The sequence below is a fragment of the Zeus faber genome, assembly GCF_960531495.2.
Source record: "Zeus faber genome assembly, chromosome: 1".
In the NCBI taxonomy this organism is placed as follows: Eukaryota; Metazoa; Chordata; class Actinopteri; order Zeiformes; family Zeidae; genus Zeus; species Zeus faber.
The window spans coordinates 13,071,203-13,093,462 of NC_137193.1; the positions used below are offsets into that span (position 1 = coordinate 13,071,203).

The following is a 22,260-nucleotide window of genomic DNA, read 5'->3' on the forward strand; positions in this document are numbered from 1 at the left end:
GTGGACGTGGACCTGGGCTTTGCGCTCTTCTTCCTCTTCCTCCTGTGCTTCTTCCTGCTGGTGACCGTCGTCCGCTGTGCTCAGACGGTGGTCGACCCATACGGCTCCATCTCGACCTCCACCTACCAGGAGGAGCAGATCACCTGACGGAGTGGGCGAGAGAAGGCGTCGAAGGGAGTGGCAGCCTTAAGGGTTCTCATGTGGTCGCGCGCGTTCATTGTACCCGTACTGATGTCAGTGTTTGTTTACATTTGAGTGCTTTTGACCTAAGCTGTCATTTGTGGCTAGCCTTTGATAGGATGAGGATCTGCAATTGTCTTCATCGCGGTGAGTAGGATGAAAAAAAAAAAAACGCGAGGTCGATTTCCACAATGTTACTGAAAGATAAGAGTTTAAGATGCCACCGCACGTCCCACCAAGAGCTACAAAAACATCATTCTCATCCTGTTGTTGACAGACAATGACTACATACTGGGAAAGTAGACGGAAAGGCATGGCTGAAACTCCTGTCCTTACTGTATTAGTAAATACACAGTTTTATTTGTAAGTTTGCTTAATAAATTTCTTCTTCAAGCAAATGCTGTGCATAGGAATTGTGTATGGATCTGATTAAGTTCAATTCTAAAATAAATTGTACTTACTTATAAAAAATTTATATAAGAAAATATGGGTTTTTTAATGTATTTTTTTCCTGACTCCACCCCAGTGATTAATGACGTATAATTTTATCTCTCTCATTTTACTATCTTATACATTTTAAGATTAAGTCATTGATCAAAAGCAGCAAAACATTATGCAAATTACGAAAATGAATGCGCTTAATAACTTTGGAACCGATAAGACTGCCTCAACCTGCTTTTCAACAGAAAGCTGCATCACATTAAATTCATATTAACCGGCAATGATTGACTATCATATTACATATGTTACACACAACTCATATTCGATGAAACCTTGAAAGAGATGTTTTCACTGGCAATAACAAATAGATGACTTAGAGACTTATATGATAGATAACATTATTAATATCAATTGTATTGAATTGGGAGTGCAATGTTCTGGTAGGGCCCAACAGCAGCTACAGCAACATGCTATTCTATTTTTGATACGTTTTTAAAGAAACCTCTACTACTTCAAATGTAATTATTATAAAGTTGTGATTTGTATGTATTTTTAACACCATTTATGAAAATGTCTATTGCGTAAGTATTTAATCTATTCTTATATATTATTTATATACATTTTAGGAACAAAGTTTTTATTTAGAGATTTTTTGAAACAAAATAGAACACACAAACAATGTTTTTTTTACTGAGATAAACTCAGACAATACAATACAAAATAATACTCAGACTGTGGAACAACGGTAAGATTAATGTTAGAATAATAATATGTGGATTGTTTTGATTTGTTTATCATTAATATTTAACGTTTTAATATTTCAAAATGTTTTTATTGAATATTTCATGTCTTTGCTCAATGGATTAATGGCCACATACCAATTACAAAAAAAAAGCAATACAAAAAGATTCTGATTGGACTTTTTAAATTGTTTCCCACACACACACACACACACACACACACACACAATCCCACACACACACACACAATCACACACACACACACTGGAGAAACATTAAACAGTCCACAGATGTCTGGTTCTTTTTGCAGAGTCATTTATGTTTTTTATGTTCTAATGCACTGTTTGGTTTCATTGTCAAACACCGGAAACAAGGGTTTGGAATGACTAAAATGAGATCTATGAATATGACGTTTGGATCGGATGACACACAAATCGGTTCAATATAAAAGCAAACGGCACACTTCCCACCGCCAACCTGTTAGTTTGGTGTTGCTATGGAGAGTGATGAGGAGGGGACGTCCGCCGGCTCCATTTTCACTCATCGTCTAATGGAAGCTGCTCGTGACTGAAGGGCCCGCAGCCACGGCAGCTGCTGCAGTGCAAATCAAAGAATGAAAGGATAGGGCAATTCAATTCCAGATAAGATAAGACTTTATTAATCCCCGGAATGAAATCAAGACGATAAGGCAGCAAAAAGCATAGCCCCCAAGAAGGATACACAAATTAAAATCAGATAAGAAGAAACAGTACAGTAAGGGCAAGTGTCAGCATTGCAGCATTAATAATAAAAGTGGCGTATAGTAAAAAAACAGCGGTCAAAACTATACTTGGTAGTATAGGTAGTATAATATACTTATTGCTTATCTAATTACTTGGCCGATGTAAAAGATACTCTTTAGAAACAAGGTTCCATATGATTACAGTTGAAGTACACCAAGGAAGTTGTTTCCAAGGAAGCTTTTTAAAAATGAATTTCTATTTTGAATCATTCCCTTTCGGGTCCCGCTGACACAGGGGTGTCAAACTACAGGCCCAGGGGGCCACACCTGGCCTGTGTGACAATTCGATGCCAAATGCGTGTTCTATGTTGAATAAAGCCATGCATTTTTACTCTATTAGGTTTTCAGATTATAAAATAGAATAAAACAAACAATTTTTTTCATATATTTATAGGATCTGTTTTGATTTCATTTTATTTTGATTTCATATTGATTTTAATGTGATTGTTTCATTTCATTACATACTGAATTTTGTGAATTTATTCACTGTTTATTTTATGTGATTTTTTTTTTTTTTATTATTATTAGGCAATTCACCAATGCTATTGCTAAAAAAGTGAGTTTGTTTTCCAGTGAGTTTTCCCTTGATGTCCACTGTGGCCCCCCCCCCCAAGAGGAGACACCCTGGCCAGTGGGCCCCAGGTGGATCGGGTTTAAGACCCCTGCTCTGAAGGGACAAAACACACGGAATACAATGCAAAGAAAGGGGAATTCAATCTGCTGCTCCAGTTCCCATGGCAACTGCAAGACCACAGTCGCTCCGATAACGAGGGAAAATGCGCCGCGCTACCTTAGAGGACACGTGAAAAGCTTGTGGGCGTACACTCGGGTCTCTGATGGGCCTACCAACACACCAACCGTGAAATAACACAACCCGGCCTGTTTCCTGTCGGTCGCCCAGGTCAGAAAACATGTGATTCCACGAGCCGTTGGGGTTCGCCTTCCCCTCCTACGTCACGCGGGGGCTCGTCAGAACCACCCCGCCCCCATCTGAAGAACCCCACCCACGGCGTTGCGAGGGGGGCTTCCTTATTTTCCCCCTCGCGGGCGCGAGCGTCGCCTGGGAGCTGAGAGCTAAGCACGGCTGCTCTGTTTGCTGGCTGCACGGACCAGCACAAATCTCCCCACCGGCCCCCGGCATTAGGGGACGGACGAGCCGAGCGGATACGGTTTATTTTTGACGCCGGCGTCACAGGCCGCAGACGAAGCAAATATAAGTTTGTTTTTTTAAATTGTTTGCGCTGTGTGTTTCTTTTGCCGTTTAGCATGCACTAATGCTAATAGCTGAGGTTATATATTATTGTAGATGTAGTTTCCGAGAAAGTTACCGCCGTTACTTGCTGCAGGGTCCACAGTGACTTTTTCGGTACTAGTTTGTGAGTTGAACGTCTGTGAGATGAACTCCACCTTATCAACACTGCTAAATAACGGGTGAGTAAAATGAGAGAAGGGGCGGTGACGGCCCCAGAGTGTTTCTTACACAGATTCACACGAAGTTTGACTGAGGCCATATCACCTCCGCCCCGTCCAGCGTGTAGGCGGAGCGGGGCGTGGCGAGCAGCAGCTTGTTTGTATCTAAAGCCAGAGACACAGAAACGGCCCCGTAGAGAACGGGACTGAAACGGAGGGGTGTAGAGGCATGCGAGGATGGCCAGAATGCAGAATGCAAAAATGCATAATATTTTCAGCAAAAAACTTCAAACACATGTTTTTTGGGGACCTCAGAGACCTGTGTTAACTTGTTGAGACGGAGTACAAGAGGTGACCTTTAAGGCCACATGTTTCCTGTATAGTGCGGTGCTCCTCAATGGCTGAACGGCACTGTTATCCCTGGCAGCTGCAGCCCAAACATGTTGGAGCAGAGTGTCTTGGCCTCGGGTTTCCCTTTGTTTGCATTTTTTTTTTTTTTATCCCCCCTCACCCTCCCTCGTGTTGTTGTTGTTGTCGTCTTGCGTTTCTCCGTTCGATCGCAGGTCTGACCGGTGTTGAGGTTTACGACGCTTGCTGTGGCTCCGCAAACTACCACGGCAGAATTAGACAGAATATCAAATCGGAGGGAAATAAAATGTTAATGTGACAAAAATGTATTGGGGGCGGGGAAAAAAAAGTCCCTTTTATTAATATGTTGTTTAGTATTATCCATCCAAAACCACTCGTTTAAGTCGCGACGGCGGCGGTTCCTCTCGCTTCTGTTTACGGATTTGACGTCGAGCAGTCGTGAGACGTTTCAGTCCCGCGGGGAAGATCGGAATTACGAGCGTCCAACTCGCCAAGGCGTCAACGTTCCAGTCGTGTACGCGTGCGATTCGCGTTCGGCGCACGGCGTGACGTAGCGCGTCCGCCAAAACACCTGGGTGTGCAAGCGCCGTACGCTCCGCCTTGCAGTGTGAACGCGCATATCATAACATCGGGTAAAACACGATGCAGTTCCACGGAAACCGCCCGTAAAGATAATGCACAGATTCAAGATTCGAGAGGTTTACTCGTCACATGCGTATACATACTTTGATACGTATATGCAGTGAAATGTACAGGTGTAATAGCACACAGGTGTGATATAAACAAAGAGAAACTCATATATAGACCACGTGTAAACGGGACTACATATGAAACCACCCGTTTGTTAATATAACGCGGAAGATAAGATAAGATAAGATAAGATAAGATAAGATAAGACACATTTGAACCGAGTTGTCCTCAAAAACAAAAGGCGCTTGACAAAAACCCAACTAAGTTCATAACAAAATGTGTGTGTGGGGGGAGGGGGGTCAAAAGAGAATACAATGGAATAGGAGTTTAATAACCGACACATTTAAACGTAGAGGCCATAAAGTGCAACATAAAGACTGAACCCAGACAGAGACGCTTAAAACGAATCGAACAGAGAACGGGCGCGACGTTCAGAATTCCCGCGCGACTCGAACGCGGCATCACTGCAGCCATAGGAGAAGCCCCAAAAAAAAAAAATCGCCCGAAGAGAAGATCGGCTCCGGAGAAGGGACCTGAAGAGCCACCACGGATTTCCTGTGGGATAAACGCACCGGCCTCGCTGCTAAAACGGTAAAAAAAAATATATAAATAAAAAAAAGAAACAACAACTTTGACGTTATATATAAATTTTCTATTTTTTCCCCTTTTGTGGGTTGTGTTCCGTCAGAGTGGGAGAGTGTAGCCATCGAAAGCGCTAGCTGCTAGCTATCTGTTTAGCTAAGATGGCGGCCGAATTAGTTAGGGCAGCCCGAGCTGGTAGCAAGGCAGGCGTTCTACCCGATCCTCGAATATGTGCCCGCCTGAGCACCACGCCGCCTCATCCACGAGTTGAAACGCCGAGTTGTCCCCCTCGGAGCTGCGCCGATAGAAGCTTCGTTTCGACTCGTGGGAAGCGAAACGAGGGCGGCGCTGGCCAAGAATGTAATATGGAGCCGACGCGGACACGGCGTTTTGGGGTTGTTTACCTTGCGGGGGTTGCACGTTGTGACCGTTGTGATTGTTTACGTTTGGTTCAGGTGGATGGGGTCGCGTCAACCCCCGCGGGCCTTTCCAGGCTACGGCCACCTCCTTTACCGCCTTTAACGGAAACATCGGAACTGGGACTTTATTAATTCAATTTCGTAGGGAATTTGCGGTGTCACAGCAGATCACAACAGAACAATAGGCAATAATAATAAAGTAATGCGAACAAAATAATAGTAAAGGAAATATGCCAACAGACCTTTCCATACGGAGGCAAATAAAGTTATCGATGTAAGAGGGAACCTGGCAATATACAATAATCGAAAAACTCACAATAAATTGCATCACAATTCATACCGTCAAATAACTTGTTCCCATCCAAACAGGCTCCAGGTGACATGATTTAAACTGGTTTGGATGAATGTGTGTGTTGTGCAATCCCATCCTACTAAAAACATACACCGTTATTTGACTATTTAATTTTAATTCTCACATTACTATTGGTCTTTTCACTAGTTGCTGTGTGTGTGTGTGTGTGTGTGTGTGTGTGTGTGTGTGTGTGTGTGTGTGTGTGTGTCTCCCAAATCCCAAAATAAAAAACCCTGTACCAAATGTAAAACTTCCTTTTCATCAAACAAACAGTCCTAACACTGAACTAATAACATGACCAATGCCACCAGGAAGAGAGAACAGAAACAACAATATGTGTGACAGGGCTCCGACAGTTCAGGCCGTAAACACCACGTTTGGTTTTGTTTAAAGCAGTACTTCATCATGTGGATAATCGTGCATCTGGGTCTGCCAAATGCATGTTTTGGCCGTTTTAATGCTGAAAACAGGCGGTATTCTCTTTTAAAAGTTGTATGTACTGAAATTGCGTTATTGTTTACGCTGTCTGTTAATGTGCTTGGGCTAGAAACACTTCTCAATCTCAGTCAGATAGTTAGTAACGTTGTGTCTCATGTCCTATGCTAAAGCTTTGGTTATTTGTTTTAACACACCCTAGATGCCTCACACAAGACGCTACTCGTCCTCGGAACGAGACAGTCGGAGCAGCTACCAGGATCGCTACCGAGACAGAGACCGAGGCCGCAGACAACGACACCGGAGATCGCCTTCGTTTTCCTCGAGTAGCGACCGGGAGAGAGACCGGGATCGAGACAGAAGGGGGCGGGGACACAGGCAGGAGGAGATCTACGCACGCTCCAGGAGGTGTGTTTTCCTGGGTCCCTTGAGGCAGAGTGTACTGTGTCAAAAAAACTCCATGAGTGATTTTGATTTGCGTTGTCTCAGTCGCAGCTATGACAATCGCTCAGCGGAGCGCCGGCCGTTCGACAGAAGATATTGCGACGGATACAGGCGCCTGGATCACTGCCGGGACGGCGAGCGCAACAGGGAGCGGGAGCCTCACGCGGCCGCCGAAAGTTACTATCCGCGCGACTTCTCTCTGCCCATGTACGAGCACCGGCGCGGGCGGGAGCGAGAGCGCGACGAGTCGCACCGGCGGAAAGGCAGCAGGCGTAAGCACAAACGAAGGCGGCGTAGAACCAGGTCCTATAGCCCATCGTCCTCGGTGAGTAGAGCCCGACCCGAGCTTGTCCTTTAATCCTTCCCCTCTCTCTCTCTTTCCATCTCTTTCTCTCTCTCTCTCTCTCTCTCCACGTCAGGTCTTTCTATCTTTCCTTTTCTCTTTAACCCTTTTGTTCTTCGCAGCTCCTGGACTTGGTAAGTAGCACAATTTTTATGATTGTTTTTTGTCCTATCGGCAGGGTTTTCTTTTTCCTTTTTTTCTGGATTGGCCTTGCATAAACGACCATTTTGCTTTGGTAGAACATTTTCATTTCTTTGATAAAGTTTCTCTGTAGCAGTTCATAAATTGTCACCAATCAATACTGGCAGGTTTAGCATTGCACTTTCAGCCCCTCATATCACATCTCATGATATGATAACTAGATGGATAACCCTATTAAAATGTTAACAAATCTTTTTGTTTTCTGCTTTTCATCAAGTATTTTTGTCTCCGTGGTTCTTACCTGATGCCGAAAAAGCCTAAATGCCGTAGACGAAAGGCTCTCAGAGTAGCACGTGTCAGTGTTTCTGAACTTCTATAGAGAATGTTTTTATTTTATTTATTTTCTTCAGGTGAAAATGTTCAATCAAAGTGCAATATCGCTTCAGATTTAGATTTTTCTTTCTTTACATTTATCGACATGTCTTAGATTAAGCATTGCGTGGGAAATTTATTGCCCGCACTTGTGGAAGAAGTAGACATAAGTAAAATGTATGGGGGTTATATTTGCTTTATGTAGTTAGTGGGTTTATCTTTATTTCTTTCTTGACTGACTATGGTCACCTTGTTTTGTCTGCCAGCTTGGTTTATAATCTCATTCATTTTGAGATGGCAACCTGATACGTTTAGAAATGGCTATACTGCTACTGTCTTTTGTTGTTTTTTTTTTTGCGTTGATGAATGGATATTCCGGTTGCTTCCTTGTTTGTAAGCAGCTGTGGTTAAAAGGTAGAGGGGGGAGAGGAGCAGAGGACGACATGTGATCTTTGACTTGTTCCATGCACTATATCCCTATCGTTATATATATCCTTGACGTGGTGTCATGCGCGCATCGCCCCATGACCGCCAAACCCACCTACAACCACTACATCAACTACAACCAACCAACACCACCCTCCTCCCTCCTCCTCTACCTGTGCCACCTGACGCCATGGCAACGGCTGCCCCCCGATACTCCCCCTCCCCCCCCCCCTCCCCTCCTGGTCGTGCCGTGGCCTGCTGATGGCGATCGGGGGCTGAAACAGCGGAGCGCCAGCCGGACACGGGCACTGAGTGTGAGGGACGACGAGGAAGGGCACCTGATCTGTCGGAGTGGGGACGTCCTGCAAGAGAGATGTACTCACTGCCACTACTCTATCGTAACCCTTCTCCAGTATAGTATAACAGCATAGAGCATTTACATGAAATGGGAGTGCCTGATGGTGCCTTGCTAGGAAGCTGTTTGCTCTCGCTGAAAAAGCAGGGTGGATATCAAGAATGGAAGATTTTGAGAGGGATTTATAGATACCTTCTCTTTGTTTGTTTGTTTGTTTGTTTGTTTGTTTTTTTCGTTTTTTGTTTTTTGTATTTTTGTTGTTAGGGGATTTTTAGCTGTGGAGCATTTTCTGTGTTTCACGTATAACTTTCTGTAACTTAGCAACTCCTGTTGAGTTGTTGATCGTCCTTGGCGCGCTCTAGTTTTAAAATCGGTTACAGGTTTAAATCTGTAACTAATCAGTGTAGCTGAGTAAGGGTTTCAGTGTATTTTGCCATTTTAATTTGTTTTTCTGCTTCAGTAAATATGTGGCTCCAGCCTAACCTTCTTAGTCTTCTCCTTTAACATTGCATTTAAACAAACCCACAAGAACTCGTTCTTTGACCATCAAACTAAGTGACGAATATGATTAGGTTTTGTTCTTGTCCAAATGTCCTTTTGGGCAAACCACAGCTATATTTTGACCAGATGTGCTCTCATTTTTGGATGGCTGCAATTGGCTATCGCAAAGGAGCATCGTTGAATCTACCTACACATTTATTCTATTGACCTGTATCCTAGTGCTACGGAATGAACCTCAATAGATTATCCCCCAGTGTTGCCTGCCGATATTACATGGCAGCCATTTGAAAAGGGACGGTCGCGAGCGTCAAAGCGCCCGCTACACTTTGCATGATGTTCCCCTGCTCGGGTCCACATGTCTAATTCTTTTGTTCCATTTTCTCTTGCTTTCTCTCTCCCTCCCTGTTCCCTCTGTCTTGTCTTGCAGATGAGATCGTCAGCACTCTGGGGGAAGGCACCTTCGGGAGGGTGATGCAGTGCATTGACCATCGGAGGTATGTGTCGACCGACAATCCAAAAACAACAACAACAACAGCAGCAGCTGCTGTTCTCCTCTGGGAGGGACTCTCAGCGGCCACTGCTCCATTAGGGACACTACTTCAGTTTGAGAACTCCCTGTGTTTGGGTTTGGTCAACATTCAGGATTTCTTTTATCTTTTATCTTTCTTTTATCTCGATAGTCTCCCTTTATATTTTGGGGGGTTTTGCAGGCCGGTCATACAGATGTGCTTGAGGGTGTGACACTTTTTTGTGCACATCCAATGCTCGGGTATCGTGTGTAGTGCAAAAGCGGCTAGGTGCAACCTGAGAAAGATTGCATCAGTGCATGGCTGCTTCCATGACAACCAAACCCTTGGGATATCGGCTCGTAATGAGCTGATTATTTACTTATTGGAAGAGATGGATATTACACTTATTTCACTTTTGACACTTGATACAAATACAATATAGTCTGGTTTCTTCTATTCTCATTCACGTTACTCTGCATTACGCAGGGGAGGAGCCCACGTCGCTCTGAAGATCATTAAAAATGTGGAGAAGTACAAGGAGGCTGCCCGCCTGGAGATCAACGTACTGGAGAGGATCAACGAGAAAGATCCTGAAAATAAATAGTGAGTTGTGCCTCCACAGCGCAGGCATGAAGAATTAATCTACACTCCCTATATGCCGATAATTAAACCCAAACTCTGACCTAAATATCAGAATTGGACTAATTTGTGAAGTATGCTGTATATACAAGGGATTTGGAAAATAATATCAGTTACCCGCACCTTCATCATTGAGCCTAGAGCCTTCACGCCTAAAGCTATTTTGGGAAAATTATTAATTAATTTCATTGATATTTCAGGGGAATTTAAGCCAGTTTTACAAATATTGCGACAATTAGTCGTGAACTAAAATGTCATGAGCCCGAGTTGAGCGTTCCTCCCTGTCTGCCCCCTGCAGCTTGTGTGTCCAGATGTTTGACTGGTTCGACTATCACGGCCACATGTGCATCTCCTTCGAGCTGCTCGCCCTCAGCACCTTCGACTTCCTGAAGGAGAACAACTATCTCCCCTACTCCATCGGCCAGGTCCGGCACATGGCCTACCAGATCTGCCTCGCCGTCAAGTGTAAGTTGGAAACCGTCCCGAGTTTATATAACGAGTTACCCCGCCCGAAGCTCCTCGCAAAAAAAAAAAAGCCGCCTCGCTCGCTTTCCTTCCCCGATCCGTCTGCATTTTCCTCACCTGCATGTGGAATTACAATGAAAGCCTTTGTTTGTGGTGTGCGGCTTTCTGCCACATGAGGGCATCGCTGGTCAAAACATAGCCTCGGGGGCGTTTTAGCATTCTAAATTCTGAGGGGGGGAAAAAACGGTCATGATGATTTGGGGAAGGCTTGTCTCTGGAGTAGTCCAGCACATCAGTTCGTCATTGAACAAGTCATATGATCCGAGTGTCATTTCTTCTCTGTCTCCGTAGTTCTCCACGACAACAAGCTGACGCACACGGACCTGAAGCCCGAGAACATCCTGTTTGTCAACTCAGACTTCACCATGACCTACAACGTGGAGAAGGTGAGAGGGAATATTATGGGAGTTTTGCCCCCGGGCCCCTCAGCCGTTACGGGCCGTACTCTGTTAGCTTCCAAAGTGTCTTGTCGAGTTACTGCCACAACTTGAACAGATGGTTGTTCTGGCCTCGGGGAGGAGCGTCCTGGTAGAACCCGTTCAGTTTTGCGTGATGGTTCCTTTACGTAAACACTGTTTTTGCGCAAAGGCGTTTCTGTAGAAGCTTGACGCGCTGCTCTCCGCAGAAGCGAGACGAGCGGACGGTGAAGAGCACGGCGGTGCGCGTGGTGGACTTTGGCAGCGCTACGTTCGACCACGAGCATCACAGCACCATCGTCTCCACGCGGCATTACCGCGCCCCCGAAGTCATACTGGGTGCGTTTAGAAACTTCTGTGCCATGTGCAGTGTGTGGGTGCAAAAAAAACATTTGCGTTAGAATCCAGACCCTTATATCCATTTTTTTCTTGTAATTGGTAAATGATGTTAATTGATATTATGTAAAGATACATTCTTAAATAAATCTGTATGTTCGGTTTGATTTGGCAGAATCGCCCTCCTATAGATGTGACTCTTTTATCTTGTGTTTATTTTGATCTTTTCCCCCTCAGAGCTCGGGTGGAGTCAGCCATGCGACGTCTGGAGCATCGGCTGCATACTGTTCGAGTACTACCTGGGCTTCACCTTGTTTCAGGTGCTCGCCGAAACCGCAGGGGACCTCGACCTGATTTGGGTTTGGGGGGGGGGGGGGGGGGAGTAGAGAGGATTAAAGAGATTCCAATTCCTGTGCTCAATCTGGCCCCATCTCTCAAGGGAACCACACACACACACACACACCTGGCTCACACATGTGAACGAGCAGAACCAGCTGCTAAACTCAATCAGATTAGGTTTGTTTGCCCCGACGCGGTGTGAAGTGCGTCGGGGCAAACGGGGCAAACGTTACTTCCTGAACAGGAAGTAACGTTTTTATTCAGGTCCTGTTTGATTCATCTCCCCTTCAGACCCACGACAACAGAGAGCATCTGGCCATGATGGAGAGGATCCTGGGACCAGTGCCCTCCAGGATGATCCGCAAGACACGGTCAGAAAACACACACACACACACACACACACACACACACACACACACACACCCGTAGTTCTCCATCAACACACTAGTTCACACTACTTGCTCCGCCCCCACAGGAAGCAGAAGTACTTCTACCGAGGCCGTCTGGACTGGGATGAGAGCTCGTCAGCGGGGAAATACGTGAGGGAGAACTGCAAACCCCTGAGGGTAAGATGAGAGGGAGGGGCCGAGGGTCTCGTTCTTTTTTATTTTTTATTTTTATTTTTTATTTTTTTTAAGAATTATTAAAGTTTAAATCCATAAAATAGTCTGTTGGGTGGATTATGCTACAAATTCCATTATTCAAATGGCAATGTATTTTTTTTTTCCCCCAATATCCAGATTTTGCTTAGTCTTTTTTTTTTTTTTTTTTTTCTTCCCCTTTAAAGGCGGACCCTGCCACCAACAATGTGAACAGAATGTGTGTTTCTTATGAAGTGCCACTTCCAAAAAAAACAAAAAAAAACACTAGAATATTATTATTGTCAAACAAAATATTATCACGGATAGAAACTTGAAACTTTACACTAAAATAACTGCTGCATACCATCTTCATTTTGAGTTGTTTTTTTGTTTTTTTGTTAGAAACTGAACAGATTATTTTAATAATAATGTCCTCTGTCCAATTCTGGGAATTCCTTGCCTCCGCCTGTCACCCTTCTCCCTAACCATCCTCCGTCTCCCCCCCCCCTTTTCCTCCACCCAGCGATACCTGCTGTCGGAGGCGGAGGAGCACCACCAGCTCTTCGACCTGATCGAGAGCATGCTGGAGTACGAGCCGTCCAAGCGGCTGGCGCTGGCCGACTCGCTCAAGCACCCCTTCTTCGAGGGCGGGGGCGGGGCGGAGGCGGCGGCGGGAAAGAGCTGGGAGGGAAACCGCGACATCAGCCGGTGACCCCCGCCCGCCGTCCCCCACCTCCACCTGCCGCGGACTCTCGAGTTTTCGAAAGCGTGGAGCTGAGACGGACGGACGCGTTGGCAGGGACGCCTCGACCGACGGGGCCCCCAAATACACACACTCCTCCCCCTCCTCCGCCCGGGACGCCGCAGGTCGACTCGGAGAGTGAAACTGGGAGAAAATGCAAATTTTTCTTTTTTGTTTGTTTTGTTTTTTTGTTCTTGTTTTTTTTTTTCCTCGACCAGTCGCGGAGGAACGTCCTCAGAAAGACCGTTTTACCCAAACTTGCAACTTCCTCCTCCCTTTTCTTTCTCTTTCTTATTTATTTTCTGCCCCCCTTTCTCCCTTTCCCCTCCGTCCCTCGTTCCTCTTCTCTGCATGTAAAGGCAATGACTTTCTGAGAAAAAACAAAACAAAACAAAGAAACAAAAGAGCCAGTTCTGGATTCCGTCTTCCAACTCTGCCGTTTGGGGCTAAACTCTCTGAGAAAAACGGAAAGCACATCACACTGTTTCGAACCCTTCGTCCCTCCGGGCGCGGTCGGTTCTGTTAAGTTGCGAGTTAGTTTAGCTCTTCCCTCTCCAAAAAAAAACAAAATAAAGGCAGGGTTTTAAGGCTGCTGGTGGAGGGTTGAGGTGAACAGTGTTATTCCTTCTCTCTCCGGCGGCTCGGACCGGCCTCCGCAGCTGATCTCCTCCGTGGATATATCTGTTTCTGTTACGTTATGCAATGGGTTTTTTTTTGGGGGGGTGGGTGACACGTCAGCATTAATGTATTGCTCAGCGACCTGCTCTCTTTAGCGCTTCTTCCCTGTGGGTTCACAAACACAAACTGCCTTTTTGTTTTTGTTTTGTTTTTATTTCCGTGTGCAACGTGATCAGTCTCGATCTTTTTGTATTTTAATTGAGATTAAGCACATGACTCTTGCTGGTAACCAGTGGCTCCCTTATTACACACACACACACACAGACACACACACACACACACACACACACACACACAGAGACAATGGCTGTTTACAATATTTATTTTGGGTTACAGCAGACCCCCCCCTCCCCACCGAACATCTACATGACTTTTGGTTTGTTTTTTTTTTCTTGTATGGATTAAAGCGTATAAAAATGTACATATGTATGATTGTGTAGAATTAAAGTTAAGTCCTCGCCAAAGGCTCAGCGTCTGTCTGTTGGGGGTGTTATGCCGGGGCTGTCCTCCCTAATCTCCCGGTGGCCGTGGCACCGTGGCGTGTTGTCCCAAACCGAGACATGTGCTCGCGTTTATAGCGGCGCTATTGATAGCTCCACTGAGCCCCGCCGGTAACTCCCACGCGGGAGGGAGCGTCTGCGAGCTGTCTCTCTCTCTCTCTCTCTTCCTTCCAGACTCGGCAGCTGTGATCACAGGTGAACCCGTCTTCCACGAAATGGCCGATCTGTAGTGCACACACACCGAGAGAGAGAGAGAGTATGTGTGTGTGTGTGTCCCTCCTTTAATCTGTTGTCTCTTCCTGAAGACCTGACTCTAAACCCCTTTTCTAAGCAAACATTAGCTGTTAAAATACACGGATAAAATAACGGATTTAGATTTTTTTTTTTTTTACTTTTAGAACGGGTTAAAAAAAAACCAAAAAACGTAATTTTAATAAAAAAAATTCATCATCATTGTTTAGCTGACATTTTAGGGTTATATCAATTTATTAAATTAATTGATTACCACTGTTGAGTCCCCACAACAGTAGGTAATGGTTTTTATGTTTTGTTGGGTTTAAAATAAGTAACCAAGATAACTTGTGTAGACTTTGTCTTCAGTATTACAGGTGGAACTAGCGACCGACCTGTACGGGTGCATGTATAGAATTTGGTGAATGAGTCGTTCAACTTCTCAGCCTCCACGTTGGATAAAGCAGCTGCTTTTTTCTGTCTCTCTCTTCAGGTGAGGGGAAAAACAACAAAACAAAAAAAGCATTGCGCAGCGTTCCGTGGAAGGGAAGGTAGCGACTGAGCTTTCTGACCTCATCAGCTCGGTTGGAGTTTTCCTAGATTCGAACGTCTTACACGGAAATTACATGATTTTTTATTTTATTTTTTCTTCCTCTTTTGAACACATTTTTGAGGCCAGTTAAGACATGTGACGACAGGGCTGAAAAGTGTTCTGTGGTGTGGCCTTCGTCCTGCGCAGGTACGCTGGCACGTTCGCCCTCCTCCTAATGGGATCAGGGACTCCTGTGTCGCCCGTTAATCCGTCGGAAGAGGGGTCATCGCTCCACCCCCATAAGAACGGAGCGCGACGGGGGCGGAGAGCTCACGTCGCCGTCACCACGAAGTGATGCTGTGGCTGGACGACGCTGTGGAGGAGTGCGCACCAGCCCTGGGACCAAGCCGCTCGCAGGTACGTGCTCGGCGTCTCGAGGCATCCGCGCGGGCCTCGCCGCTTTTCTTTTTCCCCTTTCTGGCGCGTGGGTGCTGCGTGTCTTGCTGACGATTCCCTGTCGTTCCGTTCAGCTCTAAAACTCGGCTCTTCGGGGGGAGAGGAGGAGACGGCTCGAGACCTCCAGGGCCGTCTTGACGCCACAGCGCAGCAACGCATCATCGACTCCCAGCGGCCCAAACATGGATTCCGTGAAGTCCCTGGGCGCGCCCCTCAAGCAGTTCACCAGCTGCGTGTCGGGAACCAACGCCACCGCCAAGAGAGGAGCCAAGAAGAGCCAGTCCGTCCGCAGGAGCAGCTTCACCCGCAGGAAGAGCATCGGCCGCAGGAAGTCGCTGCCCTGCGGCAGCCAGAAGGTCCCGGACTCCTGGCTCCGCGTCTACCAGGCTGAGCTGCAGAAGGAGAGGTACGGAGGACGTCTACCCGAGTAGAAGTACTGTTCGGGGAAACTACCGGTGGAAACAGAACAGTTCAGATAAAGTAATAAATGTATTATCAGTAGGAGAGATCTGTTTGGAGAATATATACCACCGTCGTCTCCACCAGTCAATACAAATTTCTCTTGTAATGAACAGTGACAAGATCCATGAATAAGGCAATTTATAAAAAGTTTAACATTTAAAAACAATGCAGATAAAGCGGCATGATAAAAGTTTTTAGACCTGCGATCGCCGCAAGCGACGGCCAAATGGAAAATGATTGGGAGCGGTTGACAGCCATGACCCTATTGCACTTCCACTGTTTTGTTTTTTTTTTTTTCTTTTTTTTTTTTACCCCCCCGGTAATTCTAAATGACCTTTAGCTTATCTCGGACTCGAGCTCCCCGTGTCCTTCCAGCTGACTCTCTTCCTGGCTGGATAATCTTGGTTCTGCTCCTGGGATCAGCCTTCACCCCTCGTGTTTAAGCTTCTTGTCCTTGTTGTCGTGACGCTTGGTGGTGTTTGCTGCAGGAAGCGGCAGCAGGCCCAGCTGGCCAAGAAACAGGCCGTCAGGTCGGTGAGGACGACGCACTTCAGGAGCCAGCACTGCCTGCCCAGGGTACGATTCAAAGTGATAATCCCTGACGTGATTTTGTTTACATATATATATATATATATATTTTAAAAAAAATCCCATTTTTGATACTTTTTTGGGGGAGGGGCTAAAATAAGTGTTGAATGATTTCATCATAAATTAAATTGTAAAATACATTTCCTGTAAAGAGGCGGAGGACGATGCCGGTTAACAGAAAATGGGCAGAACGTTACAAAGTCTGAATGTATTTAAGGTTTAAAAATGGAGGGGAATTTTTATTTTATTTTATTTTTTTGCTTATCCAATATAAGCAAAAAAGCATTTACAACTGGTGTCGATTCACACTTGGTTAGGATGTAACTAAACATGTATTAATTACTAATTAAAGAATATTTATACAAAACTGGTTTGAAATTCTGCCCAAAGCAGCATTAAATTGCTGTTTTTTTCCTTACCATTTTAATTTTAGAGATTAGACATTAGATTTGCCAACCAAATATTGAAGGCTTGTGTCCGTAACATTGGGGTAGAATTATTATTCGGTTTCTGTTAAGTTTGAAAGGAAACACTTTCAGAGGAATCCTTGAAGCACCGTCTCCACTAATTCCTCGCATTTTGATTCATTTTTTGTTCCCCCTTCCTTTGACATCCAGCAAACCACGGCGGCCAGGAAGACCGCGGCCAAGGATGAGTCGTTTTTCGGTGCCTTTCAAGGCCTGAGTTTGGACGGGCTGATGGGAGGCGGCTCCCACGGAGCTGCCGCCGGAGCAGAGCCGTGCAAGGTCATGTGAGATTCGTCACTTTTCAGTGTCCTGAGCGCAGCGTTCAGGGTGAAGGAGAAAGGACTCGATGAGGAAGTCGCCGTTGATCCAACAACTGGCGAATAACCAACTGAAAGGAGAATTCTTGTTCGTTCTTTTAGAAAAGTCATTCCAAAAAGATGAATACAATCAAAAGCGCAAATATAACGAATGTAGTTGTAGAACTGCTGAGTTGTCTTTTTTTTTGCGCAATTATCTGCCAAATAAAGAAATGTCATTCAACCGAATGTTTGAACCACACCGAGTTAAAACACAATCCAGAATTTCAAGGTTAAACGCCTCATGTTTAAAATGGAAATGAGAAAAAGAAACCAATGTAAAAACCATTTTTTGTATTTTTATTCAACATTAAAGATGACATGTCCGACATGCAGCACTAATGGGAAATTAACTGCATTAGTCATTCATGGAAGATATTTAACAACAGAGTGTCTCCAGAGTCCTTGACCGTTGGCGACACAGGAAGCTTTGCAGAGTATTTCTGTACTAGTTATCTAATAATGACCATGTTGCATTCAAATACAAACCCCTTTATCTGGAACTGTATTTATGGCGTTGACTTCTGTGCTATTTTAGGATTTAGGCCCAATTTAGGAGAATAAATTGGGTCTCAGCTCAGCCGACCACAGTGAAAAGGCTTGAAAACAAGCTTTATTCAGTAAAAAAAAAACAAAAACAAAAGATAATGACTACACCGCGGGGTTACAGGGATTGAAGGGCCGCGCTCAGAAGTGTTCCAGATCACAAATATGTACAATAGAAAAACACAAACGGCGCACAGAACCACATTTCTCATGAGGGATTTTTGGGGGACGAACGGCTGCTTCACTCGCGCTGCTCCATCTTCACTTTGGGGGGCTTGAGGAAGGAGCGGTTCTTCTTCTCCTTTTTAGTCTTTCCCTTGGCCTGGAAGGTCCTCCAACTGTCTACTCGACCGTCTCTCGTTTCCTGGTGAGGGAGATAAGTGATTTTTTTTTTTTTTTTTTCCTCCTTTTATCCGAGAGAAAAGAAAAAAAAAAAAAAAGCCCAACCGCAGCAATCTCATTTCTGACTGATGAGAGGAATCCAGCAGGAATTCACCTCAAAGTTCTTCTGCCATTCTCGGTCTCTCTTTGCTTTCTCTGCCGTCTCGATTTCTTCCTCTCTTGCCCTTTTCCTGGAGAAAACAAAACGGGATCACATTAATTGCACTGCAGGGGAGAGGTTATTTTAAGAGAGGGGAAAAAATAGATAACAGAATTCAAACGAGGCAGAACAATGGTGAATGAGCGGATTGTGGTGTAAAAGAGAGGGGGGGGGATTTAATATACATTAATCATTTATATATCTGAAGTAAATCAAACTGGTTCCTTCAGGGAAAACTCCGTTATTTTTAAACCCAAACCACTTTTCGACCGATCTTTGAGCGTCGACTCGAGAAGTCAGAATCCTTTACAACGGGACAAGCGCCATCACCAAAAAACAAGATTTAAGGGAAAAAAAAAAACTAAAACCCAAACAATCAGCGCTTCCCTTTAATGGTGGTGCGTATTTATTTTATTATAATTTAAGATTTTTTTTTTTTTTTTTACCTTTCGTGCATGTCCTTTGCTTCCCTTTCCTTCCTCTTAATCTCCAGCTCCGCAAACAGCTTCATGGTCTGTTTGTACACCGCTTGCCTGAACTGGTATTTGAAGAAATGACAAATACATTTTGACATATTGAGACGAACCGCACACCCTGTCAGACAGAAACATGACCCCCGAGCATGAACCCACGAGGGAGCATCATTTTTCATTCGTTTCAACCCCCCTCCAAGTAATCCATACAATAGAAATAATATTTTGTACCTGTAAAGTTAAAATACATGCGCTTTGAGTTGGTCACGCCACAGAAAAATGTGTGATCAGCACATAGGTGCACATTGATGTTTGTGCCGGCGGGAGAATCTCCGCTCCGCTGTGCGGCACGGGATCAGCGCCAGGCCTTGGCTTGAGCTCACGCTTTCCCCGAAGGCGCCTTTTACTCCAGACGATTAGTCCCAAAACAGCATTTTGTCCCAAACCCTGCGCTGTTAGCTTCGCGCATCACCACTAATGCTCCGATCCCGACCCGGTGTTTACATAGGGTTGGAGGGCGGGGCCTGCCAGGTAGGAAGTTGTTACGGCACACGATTCAAGAGGTTTATTCGTCACATACATAGACATACTTTCATACATATATGCAGTGAAATTCCGCCCCAAAAAAACCCGGAGCACAAAAAACTGTCAGTCTTTTTCGCCTGTTTTCCGGTACGTTCCAACACGTGTAATGTTTTTGGAAGCAAATCTCCGAATTCACTTCGACACCATCTACACCGCCGCCGTGCTGGGATCGCTCCATTGAACAGAGTGTCCCCGTAAAAAGCGAAGCTGCCTCACCATTTCAGGGTCGTCCTCCTCAACGTACACGGTCTTCCCTTCCTTCTTCAGCTGCTTCTTTTTCTCTTTCATCTGTTGGAGAAGAGAGCGGAAAGATTCAGCTCACCACCACCACCACCACCACCACCAAAACGCGCAGCAAATGACCGAGTAACAAGTGAATAAATGTGCAGTAAATAAGACGCGTCACCGCCGCGGGGCACCCACCATGTGCTCCACGTATTCTTTCCCTGCGTTGATGACGTCCACAGCTCTCTTCTTCTGCTCCGCGTCCAGCAGGAGCTTGTAGGCCTTGTCCACAGCTGCAGGGAAACACCAGGAGCCCCATTCAGATCTCTCATCCACACGGGATTATTATTATTTTTTTTTTTTTAACCTTTAAATGCCGGCGCGTGCGAAGCGCATAAGGCGGCTTGAAAACGCGAGAGCGTCGATCCCAAACAGCGACACCCACCTTCGAAGGCGAGCTGAGCTCTCTCTGGGTCGTCTTGGTTCTTATCTGGATGCACCAAGATGGACAACTGCACGAAGAAAGACGCCACATGTTGGAAATTGGTTGATCTACCCGTCGAAGACGAGCGCTCCGAAGGGACGACCTGGCGTGCTTCAGCCTCATTTACTTACCGCTCGGAATCGTTTCTTCAATTCCTCGTCCGTCGCCTCCGGATCAATTTGAAGCACCTGGAACAAAAATAATTATGTTGAATATCTTTGAAGTGGAAAATCCGTGAGATCACCTGTGTTGGGTGGATCACGCCACAATTGCCTGGATTCAATTTGAAACGGCAACGTACCGGCTTTACCCCCCAATTTCATGTTGACATCACCTAGGGAATATAGATTTCACATGTTTTAAGTATTGAATCTGACGCTATAATTGTCCAGTTTGCGTTTAATGGCGAGTCGATATCTTTTATCACAACACATTTCACCCCGAAGGTTGAAAGAACTCGGTCCTAGAACTCGGTTCTGCAACGTTCCTCTCTCCAAAGTTTGTCTTCTGATGGATTGAATGGCGTGAGGTGGTGGGTGACGTCTTGTTACTGGATGTTAGTTTATCAATTTCACCGACGCTGCCTTTCAACTTCTGTTGCGTGCCTGATTTTTTGCATTTTTGACGGGAAAGGCGTGAAGAGGAGCACATGCACCTGAACACATTGAATGACCGTAAAAAAAGTATAAAACACATATTTAACAAAATGTCACACTTCACCACTTTAAACAGAATACGAACAAAGTGGCAGATCAATTAAAGACGAGTTATACATAATATTAGTCATCTTTGTGCTTCAGTGTCGACGCACAAAATCTGCATCTCAACAACTGCGACTGGACCCGTGGAGGAACCGAAAGTCAACGGGAGCAGATAGGGAAGCAGCAGCACGGTCACCTCGAACGGGTTCAGGTTGAAGTAGGAAGCTCCGGGCCTGAGCAGCCTGTCGATCTGCTGCTTGGAGGTCAACACGGAGTCACGCTTCTCGATCTGCTTCACCTGCGTCACAGGGAAACGGACAAAGGACACTGTGATCCCAATGGGGGGGGGAAAAAACGCGTCCCTATTTAGGCAGCAAATGAAGTCATCCGCGAGCAAGGTGTGTCGACTCTATGGAATCAACGAGAGACTTCTCTGTCGTTGGTTTTATGCCACACTGTTTACACCTGTAGCAATGTCATAACACATCCACCTGTTGAGGAGCAGACATTTATTATCGTTGGCCACTGGAACAAAGAATCAGGTGGACAGCTGAACTGAAACGCACCAAATAAGCATTTTATTTGCGGCAACAACCACAACATAAAACAACAACACGGCTGGAGGGTGGTTTGAAATTCCAATCGTCATTTGGACGCGAGCACATTGTGGAATGTGACGCTTGTACCCAAAACAGATCGATGAGCCCCACGTTGGACCGAGTGGGAGTGAACCTGAAACGGAGCGCGGTCCGAGGTGCGGGATGTGTCGCGGTGTGGGCGTTAGTAGCGGGTTGCTTCGCAGCTCCTGTCCGCTTGCTCGCAGCGGGTTGCGACGTAGACTTGTTGGACAACAACGCGGAGAGAGAACAGCCATTTATAAACACACGCTAGTCAGCGCCGCCGCCGCTAGCCCCGGGGGCGGGCTCCTGCCTGGCCGACACCTCCCGGAGCAGCCCGGCGGGGAACTTGACCCACGACCGCACGGGTCAACGCCCGCTCATCCGCGGCGTGTGCGTTCCGCGGCGCTCCGTACCTCGGTGTAGAAACTCTGGAAGAGTTCGTCCGAGGAGCTCGGGACGGAGCGCTCTCCTCCGGCGGCCGCCATCTTGACCCAGGTTTACGTGTGACGTCGGACATGTCGGTCACGTGACAAGTAGGGTTTCCGGTCTGGCTGCTGCGTTCCACTGACGCCGAGACTCGGGACAAACTTCCCGCCGCGGGAAGCGCGGCGCGGAGCGTGGCGCGGAGCGGACCGTTTTGCCGAGGGAACGTCCCCGAAGTCACGGCAAGCGTGGCGGCGCGCACCGCGAAGTTGACCGTGAACAGACACAAAGGTCCCCCCCCCCCCCCCCCGATGGAACCCACGT

The 22,260-nt window shown here is 46.0% G+C and overlaps 3 protein-coding genes across 6 annotated transcripts; 2 read left to right on the plus strand and 1 right to left on the minus strand.

Moving 5' to 3' along the window:
* The first annotated feature begins 5,119 nt into the window (after window positions 1-5,119).
* clk2a (CDC-like kinase 2a) lies at window positions 5,120-14,210 on the plus strand. Of its 4 annotated transcripts, none has more exons than XM_080015515.1 (13): window positions 5,120-5,202; window positions 6,602-6,807; window positions 6,889-7,168; window positions 8,410-8,500; window positions 9,409-9,475; window positions 9,977-10,093; window positions 10,428-10,594; window positions 10,946-11,040; window positions 11,280-11,409; window positions 11,644-11,726; window positions 12,037-12,116; window positions 12,221-12,311; window positions 12,850-14,210. In XM_080015515.1, exons 2-13 carry the CDS (start codon window positions 6,602-6,604, stop codon window positions 13,036-13,038), a joined length of 1,596 nt encoding a protein of 531 aa, XP_079871641.1. In that variant the 5' UTR covers window positions 5,120-5,202; the 3' UTR covers window positions 13,039-14,210. The 4 variants fall into 4 exon arrangements, with proteins under 4 accessions (XP_079871641.1, XP_079871642.1, XP_079871640.1 ...); XM_080015516.1 differs by having other exon boundaries at window positions 6,895-7,168; XM_080015514.1 differs by having other exon boundaries at window positions 6,602-7,168.
* A 1,357-nt stretch (window positions 14,211-15,567) lies between these two features.
* LOC307238027 (uncharacterized protein) lies at window positions 15,568-17,316 on the plus strand. Its single transcript, XM_080010873.1, has 3 exons — window positions 15,568-15,871; window positions 16,416-16,503; window positions 17,133-17,316. Exons 1-3 carry the CDS (start codon window positions 15,648-15,650, stop codon window positions 17,268-17,270), a joined length of 450 nt encoding a protein of 149 aa, XP_079866999.1. The 5' UTR covers window positions 15,568-15,647; the 3' UTR covers window positions 17,271-17,316.
* Window positions 17,317-17,639: 323 nt separating this feature from the next.
* On the minus strand, window positions 17,640-22,003 carry dnajc8 (DnaJ (Hsp40) homolog, subfamily C, member 8). Its single transcript, XM_080006764.1, has 9 exons — window positions 21,927-22,003; window positions 21,090-21,191; window positions 20,324-20,380; window positions 20,154-20,220; window positions 19,907-20,001; window positions 19,700-19,771; window positions 18,872-18,963; window positions 18,381-18,456; window positions 17,640-18,248 (listed from the first exon to the last, which is right to left on the minus strand). The coding sequence occupies exons 1-9, from the start codon at window positions 21,996-21,998 to the stop codon at window positions 18,126-18,128; spliced, it is 756 nt and encodes a 251-aa protein (XP_079862890.1). The 5' UTR covers window positions 21,999-22,003; the 3' UTR covers window positions 17,640-18,125.
* Between the last annotated feature and the right edge of the window lie 257 nt (window positions 22,004-22,260).